General features: G+C 37.6%; 1 protein-coding gene across 1 annotated transcript in view; it reads left to right on the top strand.

Annotated features, from left to right (window-relative positions):
• Window positions 1-15,164, top strand: part of KIAA0586 (KIAA0586 ortholog) — a 76,192-nt gene that overhangs the window by 22,334 nt on the left and 38,694 nt on the right. The window contains exons 17-24 of the mRNA XM_009289824.2: window positions 774-961; window positions 2,238-2,345; window positions 3,555-3,635; window positions 9,958-10,148; window positions 10,366-10,484; window positions 11,071-11,255; window positions 13,717-13,876; window positions 14,470-14,695. Coding sequence (XP_009288099.1) covers window positions 774-961; window positions 2,238-2,345; window positions 3,555-3,635; window positions 9,958-10,148; window positions 10,366-10,484; window positions 11,071-11,255; window positions 13,717-13,876; window positions 14,470-14,695 — 1,258 coding nt within the window. The remainder of the gene's footprint in view (window positions 1-773; window positions 962-2,237; window positions 2,346-3,554; window positions 3,636-9,957; window positions 10,149-10,365; window positions 10,485-11,070; window positions 11,256-13,716; window positions 13,877-14,469; window positions 14,696-15,164) is intronic.

Here is a 15,164-nt window from a genome sequence, read left to right as displayed (position 1 = left end):
AACAGTTTAAAATGTTCTGGTTCTCCTCATTCTTCTTGCTGGATGTCTGGCAACACCCTGACAGAGCTGCTATTTGCTTAGCTGTTACATACCTTCTTTGGTACACTTTACATTTCTAGGGTTCTTGTTCTGGCTTTAAGTTTGGTATTGGTGTAAGCAGGAACTGAATCATTGGCCCTTGGATTCAACATTTACGATGACTTCAGCCCAACGATTTCAGGAGGATTGTGTCAAAAACACTAAATTCGTTGTCATGGCTTCTGTATTTTTGGACCTTCAATAGAACCTTTATATAGGCCTTGTTTCAGGAAGGGTTAGTATTATATTGGCATTTAAAGAAGATCATTATTAAAAAAAAAAGGGTGTCTCAAACAAAAATTTGTGGGATGCTATACTAAGTGTAATAGTATTTGAATATGATTAAGAAAAAATGAGGTTGGGGAAGCATGGTATGTAATTTTGGAACGGCAAACACAATGTAGTTATTCTCGTTTTCAGCAGTAGGTGTCACCGTAGTCAAGAAAAGTGAATAATTTAAAAAAATGGCAGTGTTGATTTTACAGCTTCTGCTGGGAAAGCCTTAAAATTACCTGGTGAAGCACTATACTTTAGCTAGTGTTAATAAGGGACTTTTTAATTGCTCTGTAATTGCACACGAGATCTCAGTCTGCCTTATGTGAAACACAGACACCCAGAATTTAATTTTAATTAATTTATTAATTTACTGACTTTGGAGATTTATATGTCTTTAATTATTTTTAAACTGTCCTTAGGTCAAACCCAAATTAGCAACGTCTCGCTGCAGCCTGCTGGAGTAGTTATAGGTAAACCGCACCCTGTTACAGTTACAACCTCTCTTCCGCAAGTGCCACCAAAACCACCGGTTGAGATAAAAAAACCAAACATAGCTGTAATAGAGATGAGATCAGAGAAAAAGGATCCACCTCAACTGTCTGTGCAGGTACATGTCAAGAGTGGTGATTATTTGTTTGTTTCTTTTAATAAATGCTAACTAAAGACAGTCTCATCCATCAGTAACTTACTTTGACATCAGTAGATGGTTTTCAGTTAGCATTAGAAACATACAGAATGGAGGGACCGGGAAGTTGTCGTGCTATGCTAATATCTTTATTCATATTTTAACAATTACCTTTATTATTTGACCAAAATAGAAAACTATTTCTTCTGTAAGACATCTATGCAGGGTGTTTGTAAAATAGTTCTATGTCACATTTTCTTTTTTTTTTTTTTAAATGAGATTTTTGAGTCAGAACAAACTTGGAATAAAAAAAGTATTAATATAAATGTCAGTTTTCTTGGGTGACTGCTTTGGCCTTTAAGATTTCTGTTTCAAGCATGATAGTCAACCCAAGTATTTCACTCCTGATTAATCAAGCATTGCAGTCCTTACCTAGTGGGTTGGGGTTTTTTGTTTTTGTTTGTTTGTTTGGGTTGTTTTATTTTTTTTTACATGAGTCTGTTGTCAAGGAAGTTAATGTTTCTTACATGTTCGTTCTTTTGGATTCAAATTGTTGAGAATATACACACTCCTACACACACCTTTCAGATACAAATGATTCATGGAACTCAAAGTTAAATACAGGTAGAGTAGTATGTGGTTTGTTCCCTTGGTGTATCGCTGTATTCCACCCACATGCATTTTGCTGTTATTTCACCCAGTTCTTAAATGTTTAAGGTGATTTTTTTTTCCCCAAAAAAAGAATTAAGCAAGCGTTCAAATCTTTGTTCTTAAAACCCCCTCCCAACTCGTTTTGATGCTGTAAGGGACATGCCTTTATTACAAACTATACTGTAATACAATTATCCTTTTATTTTACTATACCAGATACATGGCAAGGTGAAGCCAATAACCAGCCTACACAGTGGCTTGTAGGCCAACGTACTGTAAACAAACTGCAAGGCAAACACACATCTGCTATATAAATAGTTACAAGTATACTCACCTTTTGTCACATGCAAGCCAAATTATCAGGGAATTAGAGAACAGGAGAAATCAGGTAGTGCAAGAAAAGAGGTGAATATTTCTGGGGTTAGTTTTTGTACATTACAGTATTTTATTTTTCAGAACCAAGTTATTATCAGATACAGGTATGAGAAAAGGAGGTCACTGAAGTTTAGTGGCTCAGTAGCAAGTGGAAGAGAGAATCTAAAAAGTTCGACGATAGTAGCTGAGCTAATGCATAGATTTTCAGATTGGTGCTTTTTTTCTGTCCTAGGTGTTACCAAATGTAGATATTGACAGTGTTTCAAGTGACAGTGTGAGTGTAAACCATGTTCTTCCAGGCTCCGAACCTGCACTTCCTCCTGTCGATGCTGTAATACAGGTATTGATTGGTCTAAATGTCTGAGAATTCAAATTTGTTGAAAAAGAAAATATGTTAGATTACTACAAAGTTATCTCATTATCTTGTTTTAGTTAGAGAAATTAGACAGTTCCAGGAAAAATGGAGTAATTATTCTGAAGAATTCAGAATATGAGGTATTTGTTTAAGAAAATGAAAAATTGCAGCAATACACTGTTTTTCCAAGATTAAATAATTGCCATAGCAAAACTCTTTGAAAAACAGCATTTCTTTGTCCTGTTAAGAGTTGTAATCCCTTATTGGCCCACGTCTGTCTTATTTATACTGGCTTCAGTGTTCTGGCATGAAGACTGAGTATGTTCTCCATTCCTCCGCCTGCTCCTTGGCTGTACTTGAGTGGTTAGTGCCATGTATGCGTAGCCTGTTCACTGGTAGCCTGTGGTGTGTGGAGCTGGCCTGTCTACTCTATTCTCTTTCCATATAACTTTTCAGAAGTGTTTTTAATCTAATCTAAGCAGTGATGAAGGTTTTTGTGCAACTAAAAGGTTAACTGCTGCATGCTGAATGACAAGGTTGTAAACTAGGGCACATGTTTACAGGATAGCATATTGTTTCTTCCAGTGGACTTCTGTCTTGTGCATTGCACAGACTGGCCAGTGTGAAGCCACGGTGATGCAGTGATAATTTTTGTATAGTTATTGTACCTTCTGTTTTCCCTGTGTGTTAGCTGCTATTCTGACTTAAGGACTTAGGTTCTCCAGACCCCTGTGGTCAAGGTATTCACTGAATAAGACAGAGACCGTGGACTAAAATAGTGATTATTATTTAAAAATGATATTATTAAATAACACTGTAGAAATAGCACATAAGTAAATTGCTTAAGACACTTCTAGACTCTTGTGTGCTATGTTTTACAATATTTTGTCTTACTGGTTTTTTTAATAAGAGTTACAGGTATTGCCCTAGAACTTTTGATGTTGAGATATTCCATCAGATTTGGTAACAGCAGGTTTTAGTTGTCAGCATACAAGAAAAAGTTCTAACAATCTGTCTTTATGCTATGCAAAGAAATTCCTCCTAACTTTTAAGGTGGGTAAAGCATTTTTTCTGGATTCAGGCTGTTGACAGTGAGTGGTGATTTAATTGCATTCTTGTCATGAAGTTTTTCTGCTAATGCATTTTTTCCCCCCCAATATGCAATACTTAACAATTTCAATATGTCTTTATAAGACTCCAGAAGATATACATAGCGAAGAGGAAGATACAAAGTTTCCGGGAACTAATTTCATTGATGTTACTGATGTCATGCAGGTAATTATATTGCAAAGGTGTCCTTTCCTTTTAAATGTTTTTATATTTGTTTATATTATTCTGTCATAACTGAAAGCACAATGTAGAAAATTAGTTTGGTTTACTAGCAACTTTAAAAATACACATTGTGAGCAATACTGAACTGTTTACAGTGCTATAAACAATATTAGAAATTACTGTGTGTTAGTAAGTAAAGGACCTTTGAAGAATTACAATAGAAACCTAAAATTAGCTTTTATTTGGATGTGTTAGAATCCGCTAGAAATAAAAGTAGTCCTCTAAAATCAGCAGTGATCATAGCACTTAAGTTTTCACAATTTCAAGCTCTAAATGTGATGCATATATAAGATGCTCTCACAGATTTTAAGTAAGGTGACCAATATTTTCAAATGTTAAAGTATTTTCTGAGGGTTCCCTTTCAGAGAATTTCAGTATAGAGCAATTTGCATGTGCTTTTGAGGTCCTAAAATGCTTTAGCATAATATCTCATTTCAGTCAAACATTATGTAACTTTAAAAGGCAAGCAGCGTGTGTGAGTATATGCGTACAACATGTACTACTCATCTCATGGATCTCATTATGAGTTTACAAATTTTTTGTTTTTCTGGATGCCTTGTTAGTATGTCTGTGCACGTTTAACAATATTGTTGTTTCTGGATTATGATAACGTGGGTTTGAGATACTCTCTTACAGTTTAATTTTTTTAGGTAGCAAGTCCTTTTTTTTTAGTTTGCTGACCTCCTGTCAGTCAGTGGGGGCTGACAAACGCTCAAGGTTGGTGAACCAGCCCGTATTTCACTTTTCCAGATTAAGAGCAGAAGCAGAAACTCAATGGTAGCTGGGAAAGGCTGCCTCTGAAGGAAGCGAGATGCTGCCACTCAGCTGTTGTGGAGTATCTTGCCTCTGTGGAAGATGGCAGCTTCCACCTCCTGCTGCATTTAGGACTCAGTAAATACCAGGAGCTTGAAATTCCTGTTGCTGGCTAGTATTTCTCTTGAAGTGCTTTTTCCTCAAGCTTCTTTCCAGTGAGCTAGACTTGCTGTGTGCATATCAAAATCTACCCAAAAATGTATTCTTTTTACCTGTTCTGTGTGCTCCTGATCCCAGGATTAGAGTGTGTGCATCAAATATTAACTCTGTAAGCCTGCAGGTCGGTATGGTAGATTTATTTTTAAAATGTATTAATCATTTAGCATTACCAGTTAGTTAAAACAGTCTTAAAGGGGTGGTTTACCTATCAAAAGTGGGGAAATGCTTTATTCATTTCTAGTTTCAAAATTACCTTATGTTATTGGAGAGGAGGAGTTAAACCCATTTGGACAACTTTCTTCTGTTTGCACAAAAAAGCTTTATTTTATAAAAGTAAATAGGAGAGCTATTTAAGAAATCAGTTTATGAACTAATAAAAAAATGCTGCAATGTTACATTTTTATATGTGCATAATAGTTATTAATCTTTTTTTCATTTTTCTCCTGGATTGCTTTTATCATTTATTTTTGGCAATGGGATATATTTTAACCACAATACCAAAAAATGTTCTAAGTGAAACATATGTTTGGCCTATGACCACACAGACAATGTTCTTAAAAATGTGCAAGGCAAACACAATGTGAAAGCATAAAATCAACCTCTGGAATGGCAGGGGTATTTAAGATATGACCAGAAAGCAAAGTTATTGCTATAAAAGAGGCTTCAGATTCATGAAAAGATGTGTATAAAACGCTGTACAGGAAAATAGCTTATTGTTGTCTTCCCCGCACACCCCTTTTATTATGAAAAATTAATTCTGTTAGAACTGAAGACGATAAGTATTTGTGTGAAATATCCTTTTTTTTTTTTTTCTTTTCTTTTTTTTGTTTTTCTCTTCCACAGTAGATATTGCAAAAAGGCCTCAGGACCCTGTCCCAGGCATTTCCTTTTCCTAAGATTTGTTTTACCGTTTTGTCGTGGTTTAACACCAGCCGGCAACTAAGCCCCACACAGCTGCTCGCTCACTCCCCCCTGGTGGGATGGGGGAGAGAATCGGAAGAGTAAAAGTGAGAAAACTCATGGGTTGAGATAAAGACAGTTTGATAGGTAAAGCAAAAGCCACGCACACAAGCAAAGCAAAACAAGGAATTCATTCGCTGCTTCCCATGGGCAGGCAGGTGTTCAGCCATCTCCAGGAAAGCAGGGCTCCATCATGCGTAAGGTGGGGTGGGGTGAGAGGCAGAAAAGGCCTTGACTCTGTGTCAGCACTGCTCAGCAGTAACAAAAACATCCCTGTGTTATCATCGCTGTTTCCAGCACAAATCCAAAACACAGCCCTGTACTAGCTACTAGGAAGAAAATTAACTCTATCCCAGCGAAAACCAGCACACTTTTCTACTAGAACATGCTTATTTGAGATACTTAGGAGTTGAAATGCTAGTTGTTAGCATTGGTAGCCTGATAAAGGCAAGGCTGCCGCAGCTGCCTGCTCCCAGGTCCAGCCAGTACTGAGGCTGAGCACGTACCGCCAATAGGCGCACACACAAACACACGTATACAATGCACATATACGTATGTGTACACAAGTGGCTGCACAGATCAGCACTCAAACAGTACCAAGGTGCTGATCCTGTTCCCCTCTCTGGCAGTTCAGGATGGAGGTCTGGGATATACGTGTGCTTGTGTGTATGTACATATGTGTGTGTGTATAGATGTATGTACACAGGCATACACACGCGCAGTGTAGTTCCCTCCAATACCTGGCGTTAGACACGCAGTCTGCCCAGTAGCTGGCCCTGGGTCCTTGCCCTCCCCTGCTCTGGCACCTGGACGTGCAGTCCCCTGAAAGCCCCTTGCTCAGGAAAATAGCTGGAAATGGCATTTAGTGAGAAGACAGGACAGACTGCGCTGATCAGGCATAGGGCAAGGCCAGGCAAGCATGCTGACCAGCCGCTTGTTTACATGCAGCCAGCCACTTCTGTCCCACTATTTTCCCACACCTGTACCTCTCCAAACCACCTTGGTCCTTCCCTTTCCAGACCTTTGGTTCCTCCCCGTAAACACCACATAAAAAGTCTTGTACCATCCCAAAATACTCTTCCCTGCATCCCATAATAAGTCATCGTGTCATCACCTCGTCCAAATGCACCTGCCCAACCTTAAGAAAGGTGCTATGGAGAGTCTTTCCATGGGCTCATCTTGCTGGGTTTCACTCGTGGACACCGGGGCTGAGCCCTCTCCTGTGATAGCCTTGGGAGTAGCTGGGTTGGGGTGCTCGGTTGTCATATTAGGTTATCTGGGTTCTCCCACCTGTCGTCGCTCCTCTCTGCTCCTTTGTGTGAGTGGAGACAAACCTTTTATTACAAAACCTAACAGTAATTTGTTTTAACAGTTTTGTGGACTAATGCAACATGTCCCAACTCGTAAAATGCAAGCCCTGCCATAGGAAGAGGTGGTGTGCCTTGTTCTCCCATTGCAACCTTGCTGTCTAGTGTTTAAAGACCCAGAGCTCCATCTTCCAAAATAGTTGAATTAGGTGCTCTTATTTCACAATAAGAAAATTCATGTGCGGAATAAAGCAGAAGAAGCTGTTACAGCTTTGATTTATACACTTCTTTATTTTTGATTGGTGGTTGACCCTACAACAAAGTAGGTTCAGACTTTCTGCACAGAAGAGGTTTCGTAAGGCCAGCCCTTGCATGGACCCTGCCTTATTCCAGAGTGAGAAACTTGCTCAGCTAACAAGAGCCCAGAATGGACTCTCAGATTTATTGAGTCTACTCTCCGACTCTTATGAGCAGCCACATCCTGCAGTACCTTTAGCAAGCTTACTAGGATTTAAAATTAGAGACGCTTTTTGCTCTCTCTGAACATGTCCTAATTGCACGGTGGGGACTTGTTTCTCAGAATTTTTGCTTCCATTTTGAACGCCACTGCAAAATACATAACCTGCAGAGATCAGAGTAAACGTATTTTCCTCAACCCTGGTTTCCTGTGGATGCTCTTTGGGGCAGTGATTTTTTTACATGTATAACTCTTCAGACAAAAGATCACAGGTGGCACCTGCAACGCAGCCTGACCTTGCTTGTGAAAATTGCTTTAGAAATCTGTCAAGAAGAAATCCATGACTAAGTTTCGGATGGCTTTAATAAAAGACTGTGCAAATACATGTTTGGTAATGGAACAAAATTAATCTATACCACCAAATCATTTCAAACATTTTTTTAATTATCTGAATGTAATTTGGGAAATAGAATTTTGGCTTGATACTTTATTATAAAGTACAGTGATTAATATGCCAATCATATCTGAAAGACTTTCTGATTTATGCCGTATTTTGATTGGGAGTCATGATAGATATTTTCAACAGTCTCCAGGGAGGTAAAATGCAGACGTAAGTGCAGATTATTCAGGATTGGTCTACAAGGTGATATATGTGCAAGTTCAATCTGTATAATTAAATACTGACTATTATATTATTTTTTTATTTCAGCAGACATAATATATCACCCCAAAAGGAATATAGTTTTCTTTTGGATTTGTGCACTATTAAATATAAAATACTTTTGCACATAGTTTAGAAATGCAGGAGAACTGCAAAAGTTTGTCAGAAGTTACTAAATATATGTAAGATTTATTGTACGTACTTGGTTTATTTAATCCAGATGTTTGTATTTTGCATACTTTCAGAAAAGATTATATTAAATAGGCAACATCAAAGAAAATTTATGGAGTAATACAGTCAGAAGAAAATGCATAATGAAACACTGGACAAAGACATCTTTACATTTGCTGTCAGAATGAATTATGGTTATGAATACCTATATCCTAACAGAATGAACTGCTTATCAGCTTGCAAGGCATCCAGTGCCATTCTGAGTTTAACTTTATTGCCTTATTTCTATGCCTAGAATGGTTGAGAGATCTATCTTTGTCACCCAAATATACATACTCTGTTTTGCCTGCTTTGTAAGTTACAGCTTTTCTTTGAAGAATTATTACTATTTAAAGATCCAGAAAGATCCCGCTCCCCAATAGCTCTTTGTTGTAATACCCATCGTGGACCTATCTGACTTTCCAGTTTTAAAGTATATTAAGGTAGGAGGGAAGTATTAATGCTGGGTTGGGGAAGGAGACAGGAAAATGTTACTGTCTTTTTTTTTCCTTCTTTCTTTTTTCTGGGTTTAGTGATTTTTTTTCTTTTATTCATAGAAAATATATAGTGTTTTTTTTTATTTTACGGGTTAAAAGTAAATTTAATTTATATAACGGAAAAGAAGACTTTTTTCTCCTTTCACTGTGTTGGAGATTAATCTTAATAAATGTAGGTTTACAGTGAGCTCTTTTACGCAGCATCACATACTTCTCACTGGTAATTTAGGGCTCAGCTCTTCATCTCTTTCTGGCATGCCAAATTTTCTTCCTAGAGAATCATATTACTATTAGAGACATTTGTTTTTAATATTATGAGTGAAGGATGCAGGTTCTCATCCATCAGGAGACATTTCTGAAGTGTTACATTATGATATGATGGGTTGGTGACTGCTTTTGGGGACTTAATGCTTTGTATGTGCTCAGGGGGGAAAAGCAGGGTGGCATCTTTGGAAACAGTCCAACATTGTAACACACACTCAGTAACTTCCATAACTTTTAGAATTAGCACATTAAGGTTAAATTCAAAGTGTCTGTGAGGATCTTATGAATTGATTACCCAGAAATACCTTTGAACTTTCAGCAGCTGAAGTTAGTGAAAGTGTAGGCATACATGTAACATATGTGTAAACTATTAATGTCTAGTGTTCAGTGCTGGCAACTTTATTAGAGTTTTGACTGACTGCGTGCTCGTTAACTTTTGGGAATGTATCTTTTCAGACAGGAGACTTCAAAGTAAAAGTTTAATTTCTAAAAAAACCCACCCCCAAACAAACAAACAAAAACCAAACCAAAAAAACTAACCCAACAAGTGACTGTAGAAAGTTTCCTAAACTTTTTTGTTTAAAGGAGGAGCATTTCTGGAGCATGTATTAAAGAAACCTGACTTATGTCACAAGTAAGTTCCTCAAGGATTAGCATTACCATTGGCTCCCTGCCCTGTGCAGCAGAGGCAGGAAATACGAGCCAAATCACGTTTTACTTAGCAGTTCTTATAGCCTTATACTTATACAGATTTATGATTTGCTAAGTTTAGAATTGTACCAATTAACTGCAACATACTAAGAAGGGAGAATGTGGTCTGTGTGCTGTGACAAGTCTACAAATGTTTCTCAAAGAAAAAAATCTGTCGGTTACCTTGATGACATTGCCTTCCAGAAATGCACCATAACTTAATTTACTACTTATTTATTATTTTCAGGAAGAGGAGGGGGATGAAATTCCAGAATTCTTTGAGCCTCTTCTGGAGCTTAATGGACAGTTCAAAGTTGCCTCGCCAAAATACAATGGTCCTTTGTTTCCTCCAGTGGCTTCTGCTCCTCAGCAGTCTTCTGATGTTTTGGATGAACTGATTCAAAGGAGAGAAACTATAGAAAACAGGTTGATAAATTGGTGAGTTGCAATATAACAAAGTGGCGAGAGAATATATGTGGAAGAAGGAATGACTCCATAAGAATACCTTCCCTTCCCTTCCCTTCCCTTCCCTTCCCTTCCCTTCCCTTCCCCTCTTTCCTTTGAGCTGCCTTGCATTTTATGTCAAGAATGCTCTTTTGTATACTTTTAGGTGTCTTGGTATTTGCTGATAGTTAAATGGGTTTTATTCTGCTAGGGTGGAACAAGAAATAATGGCAAAAATTATCAGTGGGATGTACCCAGTTCAGAAAGAAACAGTGCCCAGTGTTAGCACCTCAGGGAGTGAAGACAGTGAGACTGTAACGCCTGACATTGGTAAGTAGGAGTTGTTGTTCTCAGCAGATAGATTATATCAATTTTTGGCTCATTTTAACAAACTGTGTAGGTACTGCTGCCTGAGCCTAAGAGTGGATAATGCTGAACCAGTGAAAGTATAAAATGCAAAAGTGGATGCTTTAATTTATGTTGAGACAGAGCAAGCATTGTAAGGCCATGGAAATAAATTATCTATTAAAAGAAAAAGAACACATAAAAGATACCACTGTACAAAGCAACTTCTGTTATTGGCCATCTAAATCAGATCTGGCATTTTGCTAAGCCTGTAATGTTTGTTTGCCTTTCTTCTGTTAATAGGTATGTCAAAAATTATCTCCCTTATAAATGTGTGAGAATGGGAGACAAATGCATTTCTCCTGTGATGTCACTGCCCTTCGCTGCTGCCTTCTTTTATGATTCTGAATTGCTTCTCTACTGTCGTTTCTTTACCTGTAAAATAAAAAAATCACTTTTTGCAAAGAAATGTTTAAAAGTTCATGGAAAATAAAATGAGTGGCAGCAGTACACTACGTGCATTTTGAGAGGTAAGACCTGGATGTGTGCTTTGTGTTTCTTCTTTTTTCAGTTGAAGTTGCAGGTGGTGGAGGGTTTCAACTCTTTATCAATGCTGGCGTGCCTGTGGACTCAGAAATGATAAGTCATTTCGTAAATGAAGCTCTCAGCGAGACAATTGCAACCATGCTGGGTAACAAGCAGGCTCAGAAAGCAGTTCCTACTATAAATGTTCTTCCAAGTACAACAATTATGATGGTAAGAGTCCATTTCATTTAAGCTTTCCTACTGGAGTTCTAAGGGATAATTTCTTCGTGGCATGATGGTTCAACTATGTGCAAGACAAAGATGACAGAAAAAGACTGATGAACTGAATGTGCATGATTTGCATTTTTTGATTATTCCTTATTATACCCCAGCAAGCAACAAGATTAAACCTATTTCACTTAAAAAAAAAAAAATTGAAAAGAAAAAAAAAAATTCCTTTGTGCTGCATGCAACATGCTGTATTTATTTATTTACTTTAAGGCTGAGACAAAACTGATTTCTAAGGGAAAGACCTGGTGCTTAATTTCATGTTGTCAAAAGATAGCTCGTGTTAATTTCAACAAAAATAGCTATGCTGCTTTCTTGTGAAGAAATGATATTATTTTTTGTCTTATGGGCTTGCAGCCATTCTTTAATATCTGTAAAAATGAGTATTAATTCTTTCTAAGTTTTGAATGCACTGGTTTTCAGTAAATGCTTAAATGATTAGTAGAACTTCCTGTAATACGGGATAATTTTCTCTGTTCCCTTTGATAATCAAATGACAGCTGGCTCTTATTTTGATAACAACATGGCTGTGCTACAATCTGGTGTTGTATAATGTCTTTGGGATGAATGTGGAAACGGTTGCGCTTAGAAATCTAACTATGCAAAACTTTCTTGAAAGTGAGGTCAACTATTCTATTTTGCTACAGTGCACATAGACTGAACTACCAGCTAGTGCCTGCTGTAAGTGACCAACAGATTATTCTATAGTCAAAAGTAATCATTTCACTGCTGTGGGCTTAAATACCGCCATCCTGCATCTAAAGAGCTCTTCCCCGCTCCATTACAGATTAAGGAGGGTATGATGTTAAAGAGGACTGTTCTTTGTAGCTTGTTCTTCTGATACTTGGAAACCTCTTCTGATAACCATTCTACATTTACTAATGGCCCTCTTAAGCCTTCTTGTTTCTGTACCAACTGAAACTGAAATGTCCTTAGGCTGAAATGGTTGTTTTCTCCTTACTATATATATTCGTTTGCGCACTTCTAGAGATTAGTTTTGTCCTTTTCGGACTTTTTTTTGATTAGGCTAAATAAAGCAATCATACCTACGCATACCATTTTTCGACTCTTACTGATGGGCAGCGCTTTTATGTTTTCCAGTTTAGATTGGTCTTGGCCACAGGTAACACTAATATGCTAATACACATTTTTAATAATAATGTAGTATGTAAATGGGGCTTCCTCAGTGTCTTGTGCAATAGTAGTGACACTCTCCAGCCTTTATTGGAATCTCAGGTAGCCAACTGGGTTTTTTAAAAGTCTTTGCACATTTGTGGCTATTAGTTATCCTTTGGATAACTTGGTACATTTTTTTCTTCTCCTTTTTCCTTTTCTGCTCAGCATATAGCAGAAGTTCTTGAATATGTAGTTTATGCGTTCTTGATCTACCCCTTCTTACTGTGAAGTTTCCTATCTAGAACTTCAGCTGCCCAGTTACTGAGTTCCTTGCTGTTCATGATGTCACGCAGTTGTATGTGCCAAATGTGTTAGCGTGTGCCACTTCCTCTAAGAGTTATTAATAAAAATTATCAGTCTGAGGATTTATTCTTCAGAAACTAGCCTAGAAGCCTTCCTTTAGCCCCATCATCTTGTTTTCCTTATAAATGTCAGAGAATAGGGCTGGAAAACACCTGGAAAGGTCCATCATATTCCTCCATAGCAGGCTGAATGACAACCATCATACTTGCTTGTCAGATTTATCTCCATCGCTGTCATTTTTTGAGGAACATCACAACTGTGTGCTTATTTCAGTGCTTTACTGTCTTGGCTATCGCTTTGTTTGTAATCTTCTCTTTAGCTGACTCTCTTACCATAAAATTATCATACTGACTCAATTTTACCCATGTCATGAAACATTTTCTTGCTTAACATTGTATCAAATGCTTTATTAAAATTCACATAATGATATAATTCATGTTTACACTGGACATTAGGAAGCATTTCTTTACCAAGAGGGTGGTCAAACACTGGAACAGGCTTCCTAGAGAGGTGGTCGATGCCCCAAGCCTGTCAGTGTTTAAGAGGCATTTGGCCAATGCCCTTAATACCATGCTTTAACTTTCGGTCAGCCCTGAATGGGTCAGGCAGTTGGACTAGGTGATCGTTGTAGGTCTCTTCCAAGTGAAATTATTCTATTCTATACATAATGATTTCCAAATGTAATAATTCTAATGCGTAATTTACTGTTTTTAAATATATTTTGTCCAGGCATACCATTTAGCCTGGTGCAACTCTATGTTTAGAGGGAGGAGTTAGATCCATGAAGCACGTATCTAAGCAACAACTGTTCCTGTTCTGTGATAAACTGCCTTTCTCTCTCTTCCTTAACTAACTCCGGGGATACTTGGGAGATAGGAATTTTGCATTGAGATAATAACTGTGGTTACGTTTTTTTTCCCCTCAGGAGCCTCTTGTGCCTACTCCATTGCCAACACCCCAGGCCACACCACCACAAACACCACCTTCAGAAAAAGAATTGCCTCCGGTCAAAACTCCAGAGTCTTCCCTATCTCTTACAGAAATGAGTGGGGATGTTCGCGAACATGAAAAAATTAAAGAAACAGGTAGTGAAAATAATAATTGAAGTTTAGAAGTAGCAAATATGCTTTAATCTACTGCCTTTAATTTTCTTCTTCAAAGTCACGTTATCTCTCAGGATAAATATTCTCGAGGCTATAATTCAAGTGGGAACTCATGTAGTACAAAAATTATGGGCTAATTCATATAAAAAGCAAACATCTTCTATTTGATAACAGTTCTGTTTTCAAACTTAATGCACATTTTTATGGTCTGTGTGATTTCTACCCCGCCCAGCCCCTCCACACTTTTTCACATCAGAAAAACAGCTGTCTTTTGCTCCTTCCTGTGTTTCTAATGTTAATTAAACCAAATTTACACTCTCCAAGTAAAGCAGCTTAGTTTTTAAAATGCAGAGCAGTCTCCCTTATTAAGGGAAATAAGCAACTGAGGTTTTATTCTAGCTCCTTCAGATGCCAACGCTGTACTTAAAAGAAACTCGTCTTAATCTAGTCTTGTCTCCATAACTATCAAAAGGTGTCACAAGCATTACAAGGGCTTAGTGGAACTAACTAACTCTCTGTCTGAGATTTACTTCCTGCTTTCCTTTCTGATCTGAAATTTGGCTTCGCACACGCAGGAGTTGAGATTCCAGCTGCCACTAGTCGTGTTGGCACACCTGTGGTTACCCCTGTCAATACGCCTCCTAAAACAACCACACCAAGCCCTCCTGCCTCAGAATGGGTCTCCGAAGCTGCAAAAATGGAAAGTCCAAAGCCTCCAAACCCATGGGATGATGCAGAACTTCCTCTGGAAGAAGAGAAACCCAGTCCTTTAACTGAAGAACCAGTCCGTCCCAAGGCTGTGTGAGTTGAACAGGCTGCACGTTTTTCTCATTTCTTAAAAAAAATGAATATATTATTTCTACATATATCCTCAAAAAGTCAGTAGAGAAATTATTAATGTGTCTATAAGGAGGCATTGAGATAAGCCAGGATTCTTTTTTTGAATTGCTTGACTTATATTTTGGAGAAAAATGGGAAATCAGGACCTTTGTCAGAATTTATTGGTCCTTATTCATTGTCCTCTTGAACATTGTACTTAGTAAACTGGTATTGTTACCCCTGCCAGTAATAAATGTAGCGACAATGAAATATTGTATTATTAGCGTTTTATTTTTTCTATTACCTCAGTGGGAATACACGAGGTAATTTTTAGTTATAACCAGAAATTCATTAATAATGTTAATTTAACCGTGTTGATTCTTGGACTGTCCTGTAAAATGCTGTGCTCTTTCATTTGAAAAAATACTTGCAAATTAATTTCTTTTCAGTA

Source organism: Aptenodytes forsteri, unplaced genomic scaffold (genome assembly GCF_000699145.1).
Source record: "Aptenodytes forsteri isolate BGI_AS27 unplaced genomic scaffold, ASM69914v1 Scaffold76, whole genome shotgun sequence".
NCBI lineage: Eukaryota > Metazoa > Chordata > Aves > Sphenisciformes > Spheniscidae > Aptenodytes > Aptenodytes forsteri.
This window is presented reverse-complemented; position numbering and strand designations above follow the sequence as displayed.